The sequence below is a fragment of the Martes martes genome, assembly GCF_963455335.1.
Source record: "Martes martes genome assembly, chromosome: 7".
Classification (NCBI taxonomy): domain Eukaryota; kingdom Metazoa; phylum Chordata; class Mammalia; order Carnivora; family Mustelidae; genus Martes; species Martes martes.
Genome location: NC_137894.1, coordinates 20,339,917 through 20,354,051, shown reverse-complemented (window position 1 = coordinate 20,354,051; position 14,135 = coordinate 20,339,917). Strand labels below are relative to the sequence as shown.

The 14,135-nt window shown below is 44.0% G+C and overlaps 1 protein-coding gene across 1 annotated transcript in view; it reads left to right on the top strand.

The window, feature by feature from the left end:
• Positions 1-9,611, top strand: part of LOC308345425 (transient receptor potential cation channel subfamily M member 1-like) — a 39,752-nt gene extending 30,141 nt beyond the window's left edge. The window contains exons 3-10 of the mRNA XM_080807558.1: positions 1,818-2,013; positions 3,335-3,548; positions 4,209-4,333; positions 4,764-4,935; positions 6,682-6,856; positions 7,292-7,415; positions 8,204-8,276; positions 9,175-9,611. Of these exons, the coding sequence (XP_080663684.1) occupies positions 2,011-2,013; positions 3,335-3,548; positions 4,209-4,333; positions 4,764-4,935; positions 6,682-6,856; positions 7,292-7,415; positions 8,204-8,276; positions 9,175-9,332 (1,044 nt within the window). The 5' untranslated portion in view covers positions 1,818-2,010 and the 3' untranslated portion in view covers positions 9,333-9,611. The remainder of the gene's footprint in view (positions 1-1,817; positions 2,014-3,334; positions 3,549-4,208; positions 4,334-4,763; positions 4,936-6,681; positions 6,857-7,291; positions 7,416-8,203; positions 8,277-9,174) is intronic.
• Positions 9,612-14,135: the final 4,524 nt, after the last annotated feature.

Genomic DNA, 14,135 nt, shown 5'->3' with positions numbered 1-14,135 from the left:
TTTCACACCAGAAAATCAACTAATGCAATACATCGCACCAATAGAATAAAAAACAAAAATCACACAATCATCTCAACTGACAGCGAAAAAACATTTGACAAAATCCAACCCCTTTTTCATTAAAAAAAAAAAAGTCCTAGGAAATAGGAATAAAACTCCTTCAGTCTAATAAAGGACATCTATGAAAATCCATGGTCAACATCATATTCAATGGTGAAAGACTGGGTGCTTTCCTCTTACTATCAGAGACAAGACAAGGATGTCCACTCTCACCACTTCTATTCAAAATTGTACTAGAGGTCCTAGCCAAGATAATTTGGAGAAAGAAATAAAGGGCATCTGTAGTGGAAAGGAAGAAGTAAAGCTATCTTTATTGGCTATTGACATAATGTTATATATAATGACTCCTAAGGAATCACTAAAAAGAAAAAAAAAACTATTGTACCTTTATGAGCAAGTTCAGTAAGGTCACAGTGTAAAAAAAATCAATATACAAAAATCATATGTATTTCTATGTATTTGCGATGAACAATAGGAAAATGAAACTAGCAAAACAATTTCATTTATAATATCATCAAAAGAAATAAGATACTGGGGTGCCTGGGTGGCTGAATTGGTTAAGTTTTGGACTCTTGATCTCAGCTCAGGTCTTGATCTCAGGGTTGTGACTTCAAGCCCCACCTTGGGCTCCACGCTGGACACAGAGCCTACCTAAAAATTTTTTTAAAAAATTAAAAATAAATAAAAGAATAAGGTACTTAGGAATCAACTTACAAAAGAAGTGCAAAACCTCTACTCTGAAAAGTACAAAACACTGTTGAAAGAAATTAACAAAGATCTAACTAATTGGAAAAAATTGCCTGTGTTCCTGGGTCAGAACAGGTTAATATTGTTAACATGGCAATATTCACAAGAGGATCTACAGCTCATTTCTTTGAAGAAATTGACAAGCCAGTTAATAGGGAATTGTAAGGGATGCAGAATAGCCAAGACAACCTTATTTGAAAAAGAACAAAGTAGGAGGACTCACGCTACTTGATTTCCAAACTTACTACAAAACTACAGTCTTTAAGCTAGTGTGGTAGTGACATAAGGGTAGACATACAGACCAATGGACTAGGATTGAGGGTCCAAACATATCCGAGCAACTATGGACAATCAATGTTTCAGCAAGGTGGCCAAAGCAAATGAGGACGGAACAGCCTATTCAACACATGGTACAGAACCAATGGGATGTCAAGATGAAAAAGAACGTAGCTACCCTCCCACCTCACACCATATATAAAAATGAGCTCAAAATGTATCAAAAATCTAAATGTAGGGGCTAAAGCTATAAAGTTCTGAGACAAAAACGTAGGGGCAAATCTTCAAGACTTTGGATTTAACGAAAGATTCTTAAATACGTTAATGAAAGTATAAGCAGCAAAAGAAATATATTCCCAATGTGACTTACGTAGAGAAGTGTTTTACTAAGCAACAGAAGAATTCAATAACATTGAAAAATGTTTATAGCATGATTATACTTTGTCACAGAATGTCCAACAATTGATGCCTATATTGATGTTTTCAAAATATCAAAAAGAGCTAAATATGTTCGGTAAAGAAGGGCAACCATCTGATGGGTTTTAAATGGACTGGTATATAAATAGATATATGTTGGTTATCTGGAAAAGGCCATCATAAGGGGCATTTCTACCCCTACAAACCCCAGGTAAGGGTTTAGTTTGCCCCTGTTCGGATGCTACCCTTCTGTTTAGATTAACTCATCGTAAGGAGGAAAATGTTATGGAAAGACTCTGTTTTACCTTTGTTTTCAGGTGCTGCTGTGGCCAGTTCACCAACCAGCACATCCCCCCTCTGCCAAGCGTAACATCTGGCAATAATGAAGAGGAAAATAAACAGGTGGAGACTCAGCCCGAAAAATGGTCTGTCAGCAAACACACCCAGAGCTACCCAACAGATTCCTATGGAACTCTTGAATTCCAGGGTGGAGGATACTCCAATAAAGCCATGGTAAGAGAGGCCTTTGGAAAGGATGCTGCTGAGCCCACAGTCTCCATCAGAGGCCCAGCCTCCCAGATCCCCAGATGGCAGACACCTGGGTCTTCTTTCAAGAGCGTGGCTCAGTCTTCCTAGATATTTCATTGCAAAGACAAGAAATATATCTGCACACTCAACTTTTTAGTCATGAGATTTGGAAACTGAGCACTATTCTAAAAAAAAAAAAAAAAAAAAACAAGTAGTGTCACTAACTTCATACCAGAGTTGTGAATCCACAAATTATGCTCCAGCCCAAGTCTGCAACCATACTCATCACTCTATCTCCAGTGATGAGTGAGAAATTACGCTATTTGTTTTTTGGGGTTGTTTGGGGTTTGGTTTTGTTTTTTATGACTGTAGACCTTCAAGCCCCACCCCCCTTAAATGGGTTAGGAGTGTCTGGAAATGGTTCCCTCTGAAGTCCGACCGCAGCCTCCCTGGGCCTGCATTCAGTTGGCCCAAGAAGACTGAGGTCTTTCACATTTGCGTGTAAACAGGGAGTGCCCTCTGCCTTTCTGATGAGCCCTGCCAGAGAGGGGAGGCGTTAGCACTGTGATTCCTTTCAGCTAATTCTGAATAATACTCCCACATGCCCAGTCAGATCATTTTTGCAATTTCATTTTATTCCACTGGCCCAACGTCATTGTGCAAATAAAATGCATTTGTATTCCAAATAGCACAAAATAGAGACTTCTGGAATGGCACCCCACATGTTGGCATGGACACAAAGAAGTGGTTCATAGGGGCCAAGGCAGATATTGGACCATTAACCTCTTCCTCACCTTGGGGGGAAGGTCATCTCCAGAGGCTGGCCCAGGATCCCCATTCTCAGCACCCACTCAGTGTGGCCAGTAGACCACTCCCTCAACATTGCCCTGTCCAACCTCTGGAGCCACAGTTCTAGCTGAGCCAGCTTTAGAATTGATTTTTTCAAGATTAAGGGTTTGCCAGGTAAAACACAGGACAGCCAGTTATATGTGAATTTCAGATGAACCACATAACTTTTCAGTATAAGTATGTCCCAAATAGGGCATGAAGTCATACTTACAATAAAACATTTTTCAATGTTCACATGAAATTCAAATTTAACTGAGAGTCCTATATTTTTATTTGCTAAAACCTGGCAACGCTTCCAAAGTTCCCTTCCCTCACTTGGCCACAGACTCACACAGAGGAACAGAAAAGCCAAGACAGCTTTTGCTTGGGACAGGACCGGTAGCGCTGTTTCCCTGCGATACGAGAGGATACAGAGGAAAACCAGAAACAGTCCTGAGTGTCACATACTCTTTTACAGTATATCCGAGTATCCTATGACACCAAGCCAGATTCACTGCTTCATCTTATGGTGAAAGACTGGCAGCTGGAACTCCCCAAGCTCTTAATATCTGTGCATGGAGGCCTCCAGAACTTTGAGATGCAGCCCAAGCTGAAACAGGTCTTTGGGAAAGGTCTGATCAAGGCTGCCATGACCACTGGGGCCTGGATCTTCACCGGGGGAGTCAGTACCGGTAAGAACAGCCTCATTCCCTTGCAACAAACATGCAAACCCAGAACTCATGGTGGTTCCCAAAGAGCTTCTGAATAATGAAGATCCAAAAACAAAATGCATTGCAACCAGACAATATTTATGACAGAAGTGAAATCTTTACCCAGTAGCTTGTTTCTTATTTTGATATGACAGCAGTAATGGTCAACTTTTCTGGCACCCACGATGTGTCATTCCTTGAACTGAGCCCTGTACAAGCCTCATTTTCACTGAAGACCCCTGAAAATCCTTTCCACTGTCCTATGGGAGAGGAAACTGAGGCAGGGAGACATTAGGGACACGCCAGGCAGTCTGACTCTCAACTTCAGTTAAATGCAGCCAGCAACTTCCAAGGCACCCCCGCTTACTTCCCTCTTTACGTCTCAGAAATTTATAAAGGAAGTCCATGCACCATTGCTCTGGTTTTGGGTGTTTGTTTTCCCTTTACTAGGAGCGAATGCAGAATGACAAGTTATTATGAGCTCCGACTTTCAGCTTACTTCCTTTTAATGATGAACATCTATATGCTTCAACCCTATTCCATAGGGAATGGAGTGGCTCAGAGAAGGGGCCCCTAAAGTTCATAACTAATGGTATGATGGGAGGTATTGGGCCTAAAAATATGATTCATGGCTGCTTACAGGTGTTATCAGCCATGTAGGGGATGCCTTGAAAGACCACTCCTCCAAGTCCAGAGGCCGGGTTTGTGCTATAGGAATTGCTCCATGGGGCATCGTGGAAAATAAGGAAGACCTGGTTGGAAAGGATGTAAGTGTTTCCTCCCCCAGATATTGGTAATTTTTTAAAATCAAAGTCTCTGTTTTGAGATAATTGTGGATTCCCTGCAGTTGCAAGAAATAATAGAGGTCCCATATGCCCACCCCCCCTTCCCCAATGGTACCACCTTGTGAAACTATGGTACAGTATCACACCCAGGATATTGACATGGATACAGACAAGATGCAGCACATTTCCATACCCACTAGGATCACTCATGTTGCCCTTTAACATCCATACCTAATTCCTTCCCACCCCTCCTACCTCCTTAACCCCTGGCAGCCACGAATCTGCTCCTTATCTCTATAATTTTGGATCATGCACTTGTAACCTTGAGGATGCATCTGAATTCTACCTGCTTCCCCCATTAGTCTTCATGTCTGAGTTCTGCAGCTCTGATCTGTGTTGTGCATTTTGCCAGGTAACGAGAGTGTACCAGACCATGTCCAACCCCCTCAGCAAGCTCTCATTGCTCAACAACTCACACACTCACTTCATCCTCGCTGACAACGGCACCCTGGGCAAATACGGTGCCGAGGTGAAGCTGCGGAGGCAGCTGGAGAAGCACATCTCTCTGCAGAAGATTAACACAAGTAAGTTCCAGCGAAGGCCATGGGTGCTGGGCTGCCACGGCTGCCGTGAAACCTGGGCTGAAAAGGAAACTTCCCGAGGGTCTTGAGAGCTTTCACCTTGATTCTCATTAGATCCACTGAACAACAGACCAACAGACTTGTCCAGCCCCCTCACCCTGGCCATCTACCCACTCGCACTCACTGGGCTGTGCGGCGATGCTCTGCCCCAGGTTCACTGGGAGGGACTGTGCAAGAAACAGCCCTGCGGCAGTTGTCATGGTGATGGCATTGCCCACCACGTTTTCCACTGTAATTACTCTTGTTATTTACTTAATGTCTGAACAGGAAGGAAGCTTCTCACTCATCCACCTGTTCTGGTCCAGACGGCACAGCTCGCAGCGGAGCTGCTGCCCAGGGGAGGAGGGTGAGGTCAAGCTCAAGAGAAAGGAACAAACCACAACCAGATGAAACAATACCAGTTAGAATGAAAATACCTGGTGTCGTCTCTTGGAACATGTTCATACTCCAGCAGTTCTTAATGCCAAAATCTTAGGAAGAGATTTTATTTTTATTTATTTTTTTTTTAGGAAGAGATTTTAAAGAGTATTTTGTTTTTACCATTACTGATAAGATTTTTGTGAAAGCCAGTCTAAGCCCTGGAAATAGTCATCATCAAGGCTAATGAAGGGCCTACAGGATGGCACAAGCGGTTAGAATGCTTGCCTGCTAAGGGGACTGTGGATTTCCAAGACTCAAATCTCCATTGATACTCTGCTTGATAACTGATTTTGTTCTCACCTTTGCCATTGTCTCAGACTTGTAAGTTTTCACGCTACCCAACTGCATCTGTCCATGTGACTTGTGGGCTTCCCTTTGTCATCCTTTGCCTAGGGCTCTGAGTGGGGCAGGGACAGCAAAGGGGTGCTCAGTTGTCATCTCTCACAGCTTGGAGCTTCGGTGAGTCCAGCCTAAACCAAGAAGAACCAATTTTACACTGTTTATAGAAAATAAAGTGATTTGGCTACACTATTCCTGAGAATCTAGAATCCCAAGACTTGCTTGGGTTACAAATCTCAAAGGCAGGGTCCACATCGTCTTGATCCATTTTTCCAGTATCTGTTGGCCAGGGCTTGGCACAAGGCAGACCCTCAGTGCATATTCACTGAAATGAACTTAACGGAGATGACCCTGGTAGGAGAAGACAAAGGTGTTCAAAAAATTTTTTTAAGAGTTCTTGGCTATAGAGATGCATCATGGAAGCAAACCTGAAACTCTGAATTCAGCCACTTGAAATTTTTAGATTTCCTCCTCCTATGCTAGCAGATTTTCTCTGAAGGTCTTCAGAATGATGAGACGAGGGACATTTCTCCTACTTGCCATGCATTAAAATGCTCATCAAGTAACTCCCATCACAACCAAGGGACACTAGGTGAAACATGCTCGGCATATGACCTGTCCTGCCCAGTCCGGGATGAAATTGTCAAGAAGACAAATGTGTCTCAGTGGCTTCTCCACCTCCACTGTCTTCCCTCTCCAGAAATCCCGGGTTCTTGAAGTCTTCCAGAGTTCACTCTGTTGGTTCTGCCTCCAGACGTTAGCCTGTTCCTACTGAGTTCCTGAAGAGTCCTATTATCTGGTGGAGACAGATGGAGGTCTCGGGGGAACAAGTTAGGCCCTGCCAGGCTAACGATGGTGGCCCGAGTTTGCCCTCCCAGGTAATCTGTGCCGTGACATTGGTCTCTATGATGAATGTATTTTATGTTGCAGGATTGGGGCAGGGTGTGCCCCTTGTGGGCCTGGTGGTAGAAGGAGGCCCTAACGTGGTTTCCATTGTCTTGGAATATCTCCAAGAAGACCCTCCAGTCCCCGTGGTCATTTGTGATGGCAGTGGACGAGCGTCGGACATTCTGTCTTTTGCACACAAGCACTGTGAAGACGGAGGGTAGGATTTCTGACCTGTTGCAGAGGGTGGGTTTTTAACTGCCTTCTTGTTAGACCAAGAAGAAAACTGTAAGTGATACATTGAGCCATTCCAAAGATGCTAAATAATGAAGATTTACTAGCTCTCTCCCATTTTCTGAGGTCAGCATGTGAGGGAGCTGTCAAGGGCATGATGTTTCTTACGGAATTCTTTCTCTGGGGGAATACGCTCTCTTCCAACTTCATTTTCCCTTATAAGGTTTTCAACGAGCCTGGAATTTAGGACACGTGTGAATGCAGTTTTTGACTGCGGTCCCCTTTTGTCTCCTAGCCTGGGATAGCCTCCAATGGTAAAGTTTCAAGTCAAAGACACCAGACCGACCTAGAGTTCTCTGATCTATTCACGTACAGATTTAACTCGTGCTGTTTTCTTCTCTTTCGCATTTCCTTCGAACAGGGTAATAAATGAATCCCTCAAGGATCAGCTTCTAGTTACCATTCAGAAAACATTTAATTACAACAAGACACAGTCGCATCAGCTGTTTGCAATTATAATGGAGTGCATGAAAAAGAAAGAACTCGTAAGTGTCTTCAGTTTATGTCCAAACCAGCTCCACAGAGAGAATTATGTTTCCTTGCTAATTCTGCCCATGTGTGCGTGATAGACTCGCTCATATTTTAGTTCAGGCTTTGCCAAGGGCCAGTTTACAAATCCCTACCAAATTGGCCGTTAGGCCCACGTGATGGAAGCAGAGTACGCATGCGCAAAAGATGGACCGGGGTGCTTTCAGATCCTGGCAAACATCAGGTGACCCCATGGCACATCACGCCAGTTCTGAGGCTCATGACATTAATCGTATGTCAAGTCTTGAGGAGTGACAAACACACCCTTTTAGGTGTGCTTACAAAATTCTGTCCCTTCACTTTCCAAATACAGTAATTATTTCCCACTCCTTGCCCTCCCTAACTATGCTGGTAGAGGAATACGCACATTGGGCAGCCCCTTCAAAATTCCAAATCTACAAATTTCCTACGAATGTGGCATGTTTCTGAGTGGAAATGATTGTGTCATCTCTGATGGCGATTTAGATAATGGAGTACATAGATCCTGAATGAGCTCTTTCCTCTCCGGGGGTGTTGAAGCAGATTGGGTAAAATAATAAAACAGGGACCCAGGCAAGAACTCAGAGCCTGGATGAGCAAGATTGTCCCTCATGGAAATGAAAGGCACCTGGTTTAAAATTGATGCACTTTCCGAATCATTGCATCCCACGTCAGGCTCTATGGTCCTTTTTCAAAAACACCCCAATTTGCCCTCTCAATTGCAGCTTGACTTTACCTAGTCTTCTCATGATTAACTCATTTTCAGGTCACCGTGTTTAGAATGGGTGCCGAGGGTCAGCAAGACATCGAGATGGCAATTTTAACTGCCCTGTTGAAAGGTGAGCTCTCAGGAAACAGCGACTCCTGGCCTCTTGGTGCTGGCCTCACCTGGGGCTTTGCTCATGGCCAGAAACCCCACTCCCTCTTCTGCCAGGAACTGTGTCTATTGGTGATAGGCTCCCGAGCCCGTCAGGCTGCCTAGAGTTATCTCAGTGTGAAGCCATGGGGAATGACCAGGTTCACGATGGGTTTCCCGGGAAGGGGTGATTTCTGTGGGTCCCAGTGGCCTGTGATGGCTGAAGTCAGACAGGTTTCTATTTGTCTGTCATTAGGATTTCGTCATAGAGGTGACCACGAACCGTTCTTCATTGGTTATCACTGCATCCCACAGTGTTGTGTTCAATTTCCCCATCCTGCTCCTAATGATAGGCTGCAACCTGGCCACTCTCGGGGTCACTCCCAGGACAAACATTTCCTCCCTGCCTCTTGGTTATTCTGGGACCATAGGAGGGCAGGGATGAGAGAGGAGAATGTCACCATTGGGCCAGCTGCCCAGTAGTCCTGTGCTGGTCTCCCTGCAGCTGGGGGATGTTGCTCTTGGCCTATACTCACCTTTGGCTTGAAGGGACAGCACCCCTTGCCCTGGCCTGACAGATGCCTCTTGCAGATGAGGGTCCTGGGGTCACCAGGTACCTCCTCCGTCCCTTCCAGGGAGACCAAGCCAAGTAGGCATGGAAAGAGGTTCCTCCAACCTCCTCTCAGGCAACTCTTTGAGAATAGGAAGTTCTTAGCTTTGGGGCTTGAGTAGACACTCAAGGGCAAGAGAAAAGACAGGAGTGCTTGGTTCCTGGGGGGGTGGGGGTCAACCCCGGGAAGCCCGCGCTAACCGCTCAGCACCTGCCAAACCAGGGCGGTCCAGGCACGGAGTGAGAAGAGCCTCGTTTCTTGCCTTTCCAGGAACCAATGCTTCGGCCCCAGACCAGCTGAGCTTGGCACTGGCTTGGAACCGCGTGGACATAGCACGAAGTCAGATCTTTGTGTTTGGGCCCCGCTGGCCGGTGAAAATAAGTGTTTTTCGTTTTAAACCATTTACCATGACCTTGTACAGACGATAGATCAGTATGTTCTCCCTCGTGACACAGATCTTAGGAAATTATCTGGGGTTTCTGATGATCCAATGTGTAATCCACTAGGATCATGAGGAGATGTTGCTATTTAACTTCAAAGAACCAGCCAGAAGAGCTACTAGCCGTAATTATAGATTCAAACCAGTGATCTTGAAGAAATGAACAGTAAATATTTTATCTTTGCTGGTGAGAAGTGGGGCTTACCCTCTGCAAGGAGAAGAAGAAAGAAAAGAGCCCATTAAAATTAAATACAATGATCGCATGGACAGCATTGTTTTTCTTTTTTTTTTTTTTTAATTCTGTTCTGTGGTACCCTGGAGGCCTAGAGAATCGTGTGTGTGTGTGTGTGTGTGCACGTGCACACGCACGCGTGGTCTTTGGGGTGTAGGGTGTATGTGTCTGTGTAGCATGTATGTGGGTGTGTGTTATGTGTGGGGGGTATATGGTGTATGCACATGCATGGTTTAGTGTGTGTGCATGTGTGTGGTATATACCTATGGTATCTCTGTGTGTGTGCTATGTGTAGTGTGTAAGAGGGTGTTCGTGTGTGCAATATGATTGTATGTGTGGGGGTTGTGGGGGGGTGTACAGAATGAGAACCTGTAGTAAACAACTCTAGGCTTTCCTACCTCCTGCTGGTTCCATTTTCATGCCAGCCTATTTTCAGCTCATGAATGCAATACCTGAAGATACAAATTGGATTTTTTAAGTCCTCTTCTGTTCCCTAAATTATCTCTATTTTTCTCCCCGGTCAGCTGCTCCCATTAAGTTCGTCTTGTCTTTTTCTGTTGCAAATCCTGGCCTGTCCATCCCCATTTCAGAGCGAGGGATGAGGCTAGTGTGGGAAGCCTACTTTGTCACTGAACAGCTTTGCTTTGCCATGTGCAGACTGGAACAAACCAGTGAAGCTCCAGGCCTCTCTAAGCAGGTCCTTCCAATTCTTGAGCAGCTAGCTGTTCTACAGTCTCTGCCTGGGGATGAAGCTCAGGAATGCAATAATTCTGCACCTACCCACTGGGCTGGCAGCCTGCCACACAAGAGGGGATGAGGGGTCTGCTGCTCTGTGGACAGTCCTTCCACTAACCACCATGCTTTCCCCCAGCACTAACTCTCACTCTTTAAAAACCTGGTCCCACCTCTACTGCTCTTTCCACATTATTCCTTCCGGGCATCAGCTTCCTCTCCATGATTTTTAACTGCCCATCAGTATTTGCAGAAATTTGTTAATAGCTCTTGTCTGCCTCTTCTTGAAATAGATTTTTCTTTCTTTCTTTCTTTTTTAAGATTTTATTTATTTATTTGACAGACAGAGATCACAAGTAGGCAGAGAGACAGGCAGAGGAGGGTGGGGGGAGGCAGGCTTCCCGCCGAGCAGAGAGCCCGATGCAGGCTCGATCCCGGGACCCTGAGATCATGACCTGAGCTGAAGGCAGAGGCTTAACCCACTGAGCCATCCAGGCGCCCCTATAGATTTTTCTTTATCATAGTCTTTTGCAAGTCATTTCCATGGACAAGCAGGAGACGTGATTAAGACTGTAACCTGGAACCAAAATCCTTCTGTCTCCCCACAATGCAGTATATGGTCTCCAAAATCTTCCTTTAATGGTGAAGCACTCGATTAACTATGTGGCTGTGAATCTATATTTTTTCTAGAATTCTTGACACAACAGAGAACTCATGGTGGGCAGGACTTGATAATTAGTTCACGACAAAGCAATCTCGGGTCTGATGCGTTATATTTTACTGGTCTATATTCTTCTACCTATATTTTTTTAAGTACAAAAATCACAACTTCCCCAACAAAACTCTTTGTGAAAAGGTTTTATTAAAAACAACAACAGCAAAGAGAGAGAGAATAGTGTTTGATATGAACATATAACAAGGTAATTTATTTATACTGAATCACAAAAACTTGGGCTAGCAATTTTTTTTAAGGAAATAGGCCCAACTCAGTCTGAGCATCCATGAGCAAAAGGTTTGGGGACCTCTAGACCACTGTCCATTTTAAAGACAAAAATCTGCAAACCTTGGCCAGCCTCCCTGAGATTTCTGAAATAGAAAGAAATGTCTGCTTATTTTTCAGGATGAGAACTATTCATTTGGCTTCCATCTATAGGCAAAGGCTTGCCCTTGGTAAAACACATGAACTAGAATCTTAAATTCAAAGGAGCAATTGGTGATAATACCCGATGTTTAGATTATACACTGTGTTTTGCCCCATGTGTTCACATACATGAGCATTACAGCCTTCAGAACTCTGAAATAGATCTGATTGTCCTCATTTTAGAGTTTGGAAAAAAGCTGATACTCCCAAGAGGTTAAACATATTTTCCCGGGGTGCCTGGGTGGCTCAGTGGGTTAAAGCCTCTGCCTTCGGCTCAGGTCATAATCCCAGTGTCCTGGGATCAAGTCCCGCATTCGGCTCTCTGCTCACCGGGGAGCCTGCTTCTTCCTCTCTCTCTCTCTCTGCCTGCCTCTCTGCCTGCTTGTGATCTCTGTCTGTCAAATGGATTAAAAAAAACCAAACAAACATATTTTCCCAAGTTTACTCATCATACTTCTAAATAGCATATAGATCAAAGAAGTCTCAAAGCAAATTTTAAAATATTTGCAACTAAATGAAAATGAAAATACAACTTACCAAAATGTGTGGGATGCAGCAAATCACTGCTTAGAGGGAAATTTCTAGCATTGAAAGCATATATTAGAATAAAAATTAAATCACAAATCAATAACATTGAAAACAGGAAATCAATAGAGAAAGTCAGCAAAACCAAAATCTAGTTATTTGGAAAGATCAATAAAATTAATAAGCCTCTAGCCAAGCTAACTAAGAATATTAATATCACAAATGAAAGAGGGGACATCAGTACAGACCCCATGGACATTACATGGATAATAAAGGAATATTATGAACAACATCCCCAGCAAGTGATCATTTAACCTGTACTTAAGGTTCCAAAGAGGAATTTCCTCTTCCAGATATGGTCCATGCCATCCCATATCCTTTTAAAAGAGTAGTGCCCCCAAATTAACACCTTGTGCAGCCCAGAGTAGGACTGCCACATCCTTGTGTTGGAGCTAGAAATACAGCAATATATAATTCCTCACCTTGTACTAAGTTTCCATCTGCAGAAATTCCCAAGAGTTTTATCATGCTCACACCTGATAAACCACATCTTGCAGTTCTCAGGTTAGGTGTTCTTGGGCCCAGGTGGACCCAGTAGAAGACATCATTCCTTGTTACATCTCAACTTGCTAGATTCAGTCCATCATATCAACCTATCAACATATTTCAAATTGAAATTCTGTCACCCAATATACTTAACATCTCACTTTCCTCCCAGTCTACTCAAATGTTACAAGTACCCTACCTACCCTCCCTCCAGCCAGTCACACCTCTCTTATTATTTGGGATTCCTCCAGAAAAGCCCTTTCTACAAGTGGCATTGTGAGTAGAGCAGCAACATATATAGTAGATAAGAGCCAAGCCACCTCCTTCCAGGCAGCCCCTGAAGCCCCTCCTCAGAATAAAGAAGTCTACTGGCCCAGGCTAAAAGTTACCCCTCTATGATTACCAACAAATGCTCTTAGAATCCTAGGGTGTGACCCTAGAAGGAAGAACGAGTAAGCTTGTTTGAGCATCTAGGAATTCTCTTACATTGCCTGACCACATCTATACCATATTTAATTCTCTCCAATGGCAAAGACAGAAATTAAAAGAGAAGAGGAGGGGTTCTGCTCCTCTCATTCACCTAGCAGCAGCAAATGGTAGAACCAATCTCTTCTCTGGCTATTTTGAACCAAAGCAAACTTCTTTTAAAAAATCCACGTTTTTACTCATTCATTCACTTAACAAAAGTTGATCAACAATTTCCTGTGTGCTAGGCCATGTGCTGGGTTCTGGGGACACAGGGGTAAATAAAACAGACCTGCCACAGCCGTTACAGAACTCTCTGTGTGATGCTGGTGTGGACATGCTGTGGGAGAGAGGGCAAGAAAAGACAAGAAACAGATCATTGAATGACTAGATACTGGATTATAAATTATAGTAATTGCTAAGAAGGAAAAATGCACACGCCCATGAAACAGAATGTGGGAGATGGGAGGGCTACTTTTTATTGTGACACCAGAGAAGACCTTGCAGGAAAAGTGAACTAACACTGAGACCTATCAGGAGGATAGATGCTGGCTGGTGAAGACTGAGGGGTGAGCACCTTCCATACAGACAGAAGAGCATGTATAGGGCCTGAAGCAAGGAAGAACTGGACATTTTCAAATAATTTATTGAAGAAGGAAAAAAGGCCAGTGTGGCTAAAATGCAGAGTGGGCAGGGGGTGACTCGGGAGGAGGCTGCAGGTCAACCAGGAGCTGTGTGTTACAGAGTGCTGCAGACCTGGTATAGGGCAGAAGGCTGGGGCCAAGAGTTTCGGGAACAACTTAAGGACTCCTTTTTTTTTTTTTTTTTTTTTTTTTTGAGCAACAACAAATATTATCTCACACTGTGTCCATGGGTCAGGAATTTGAGAATGGCTCAGCTGGATAGTTCAGGCTCAGGGGCTCTCATGAGACTGTAATTAAGCCATTGCCTTGGGTTGCAGTCATTCGAAGGCTTGACTGAGGCTGGAGGATCCACTTTAGGATGGTTCACTAAAGGGTTGTGAACTTGATGTTGGTCGTTGACCTCAGTTTCTCCCCACGTGAATTCTCCATAGGGATGCTTGAAGCTCTTGCCAATAAGATGGCTGGCAATTTGTGTTATTCCTTCTGGTCTTTTGCCTTTTGTTACCT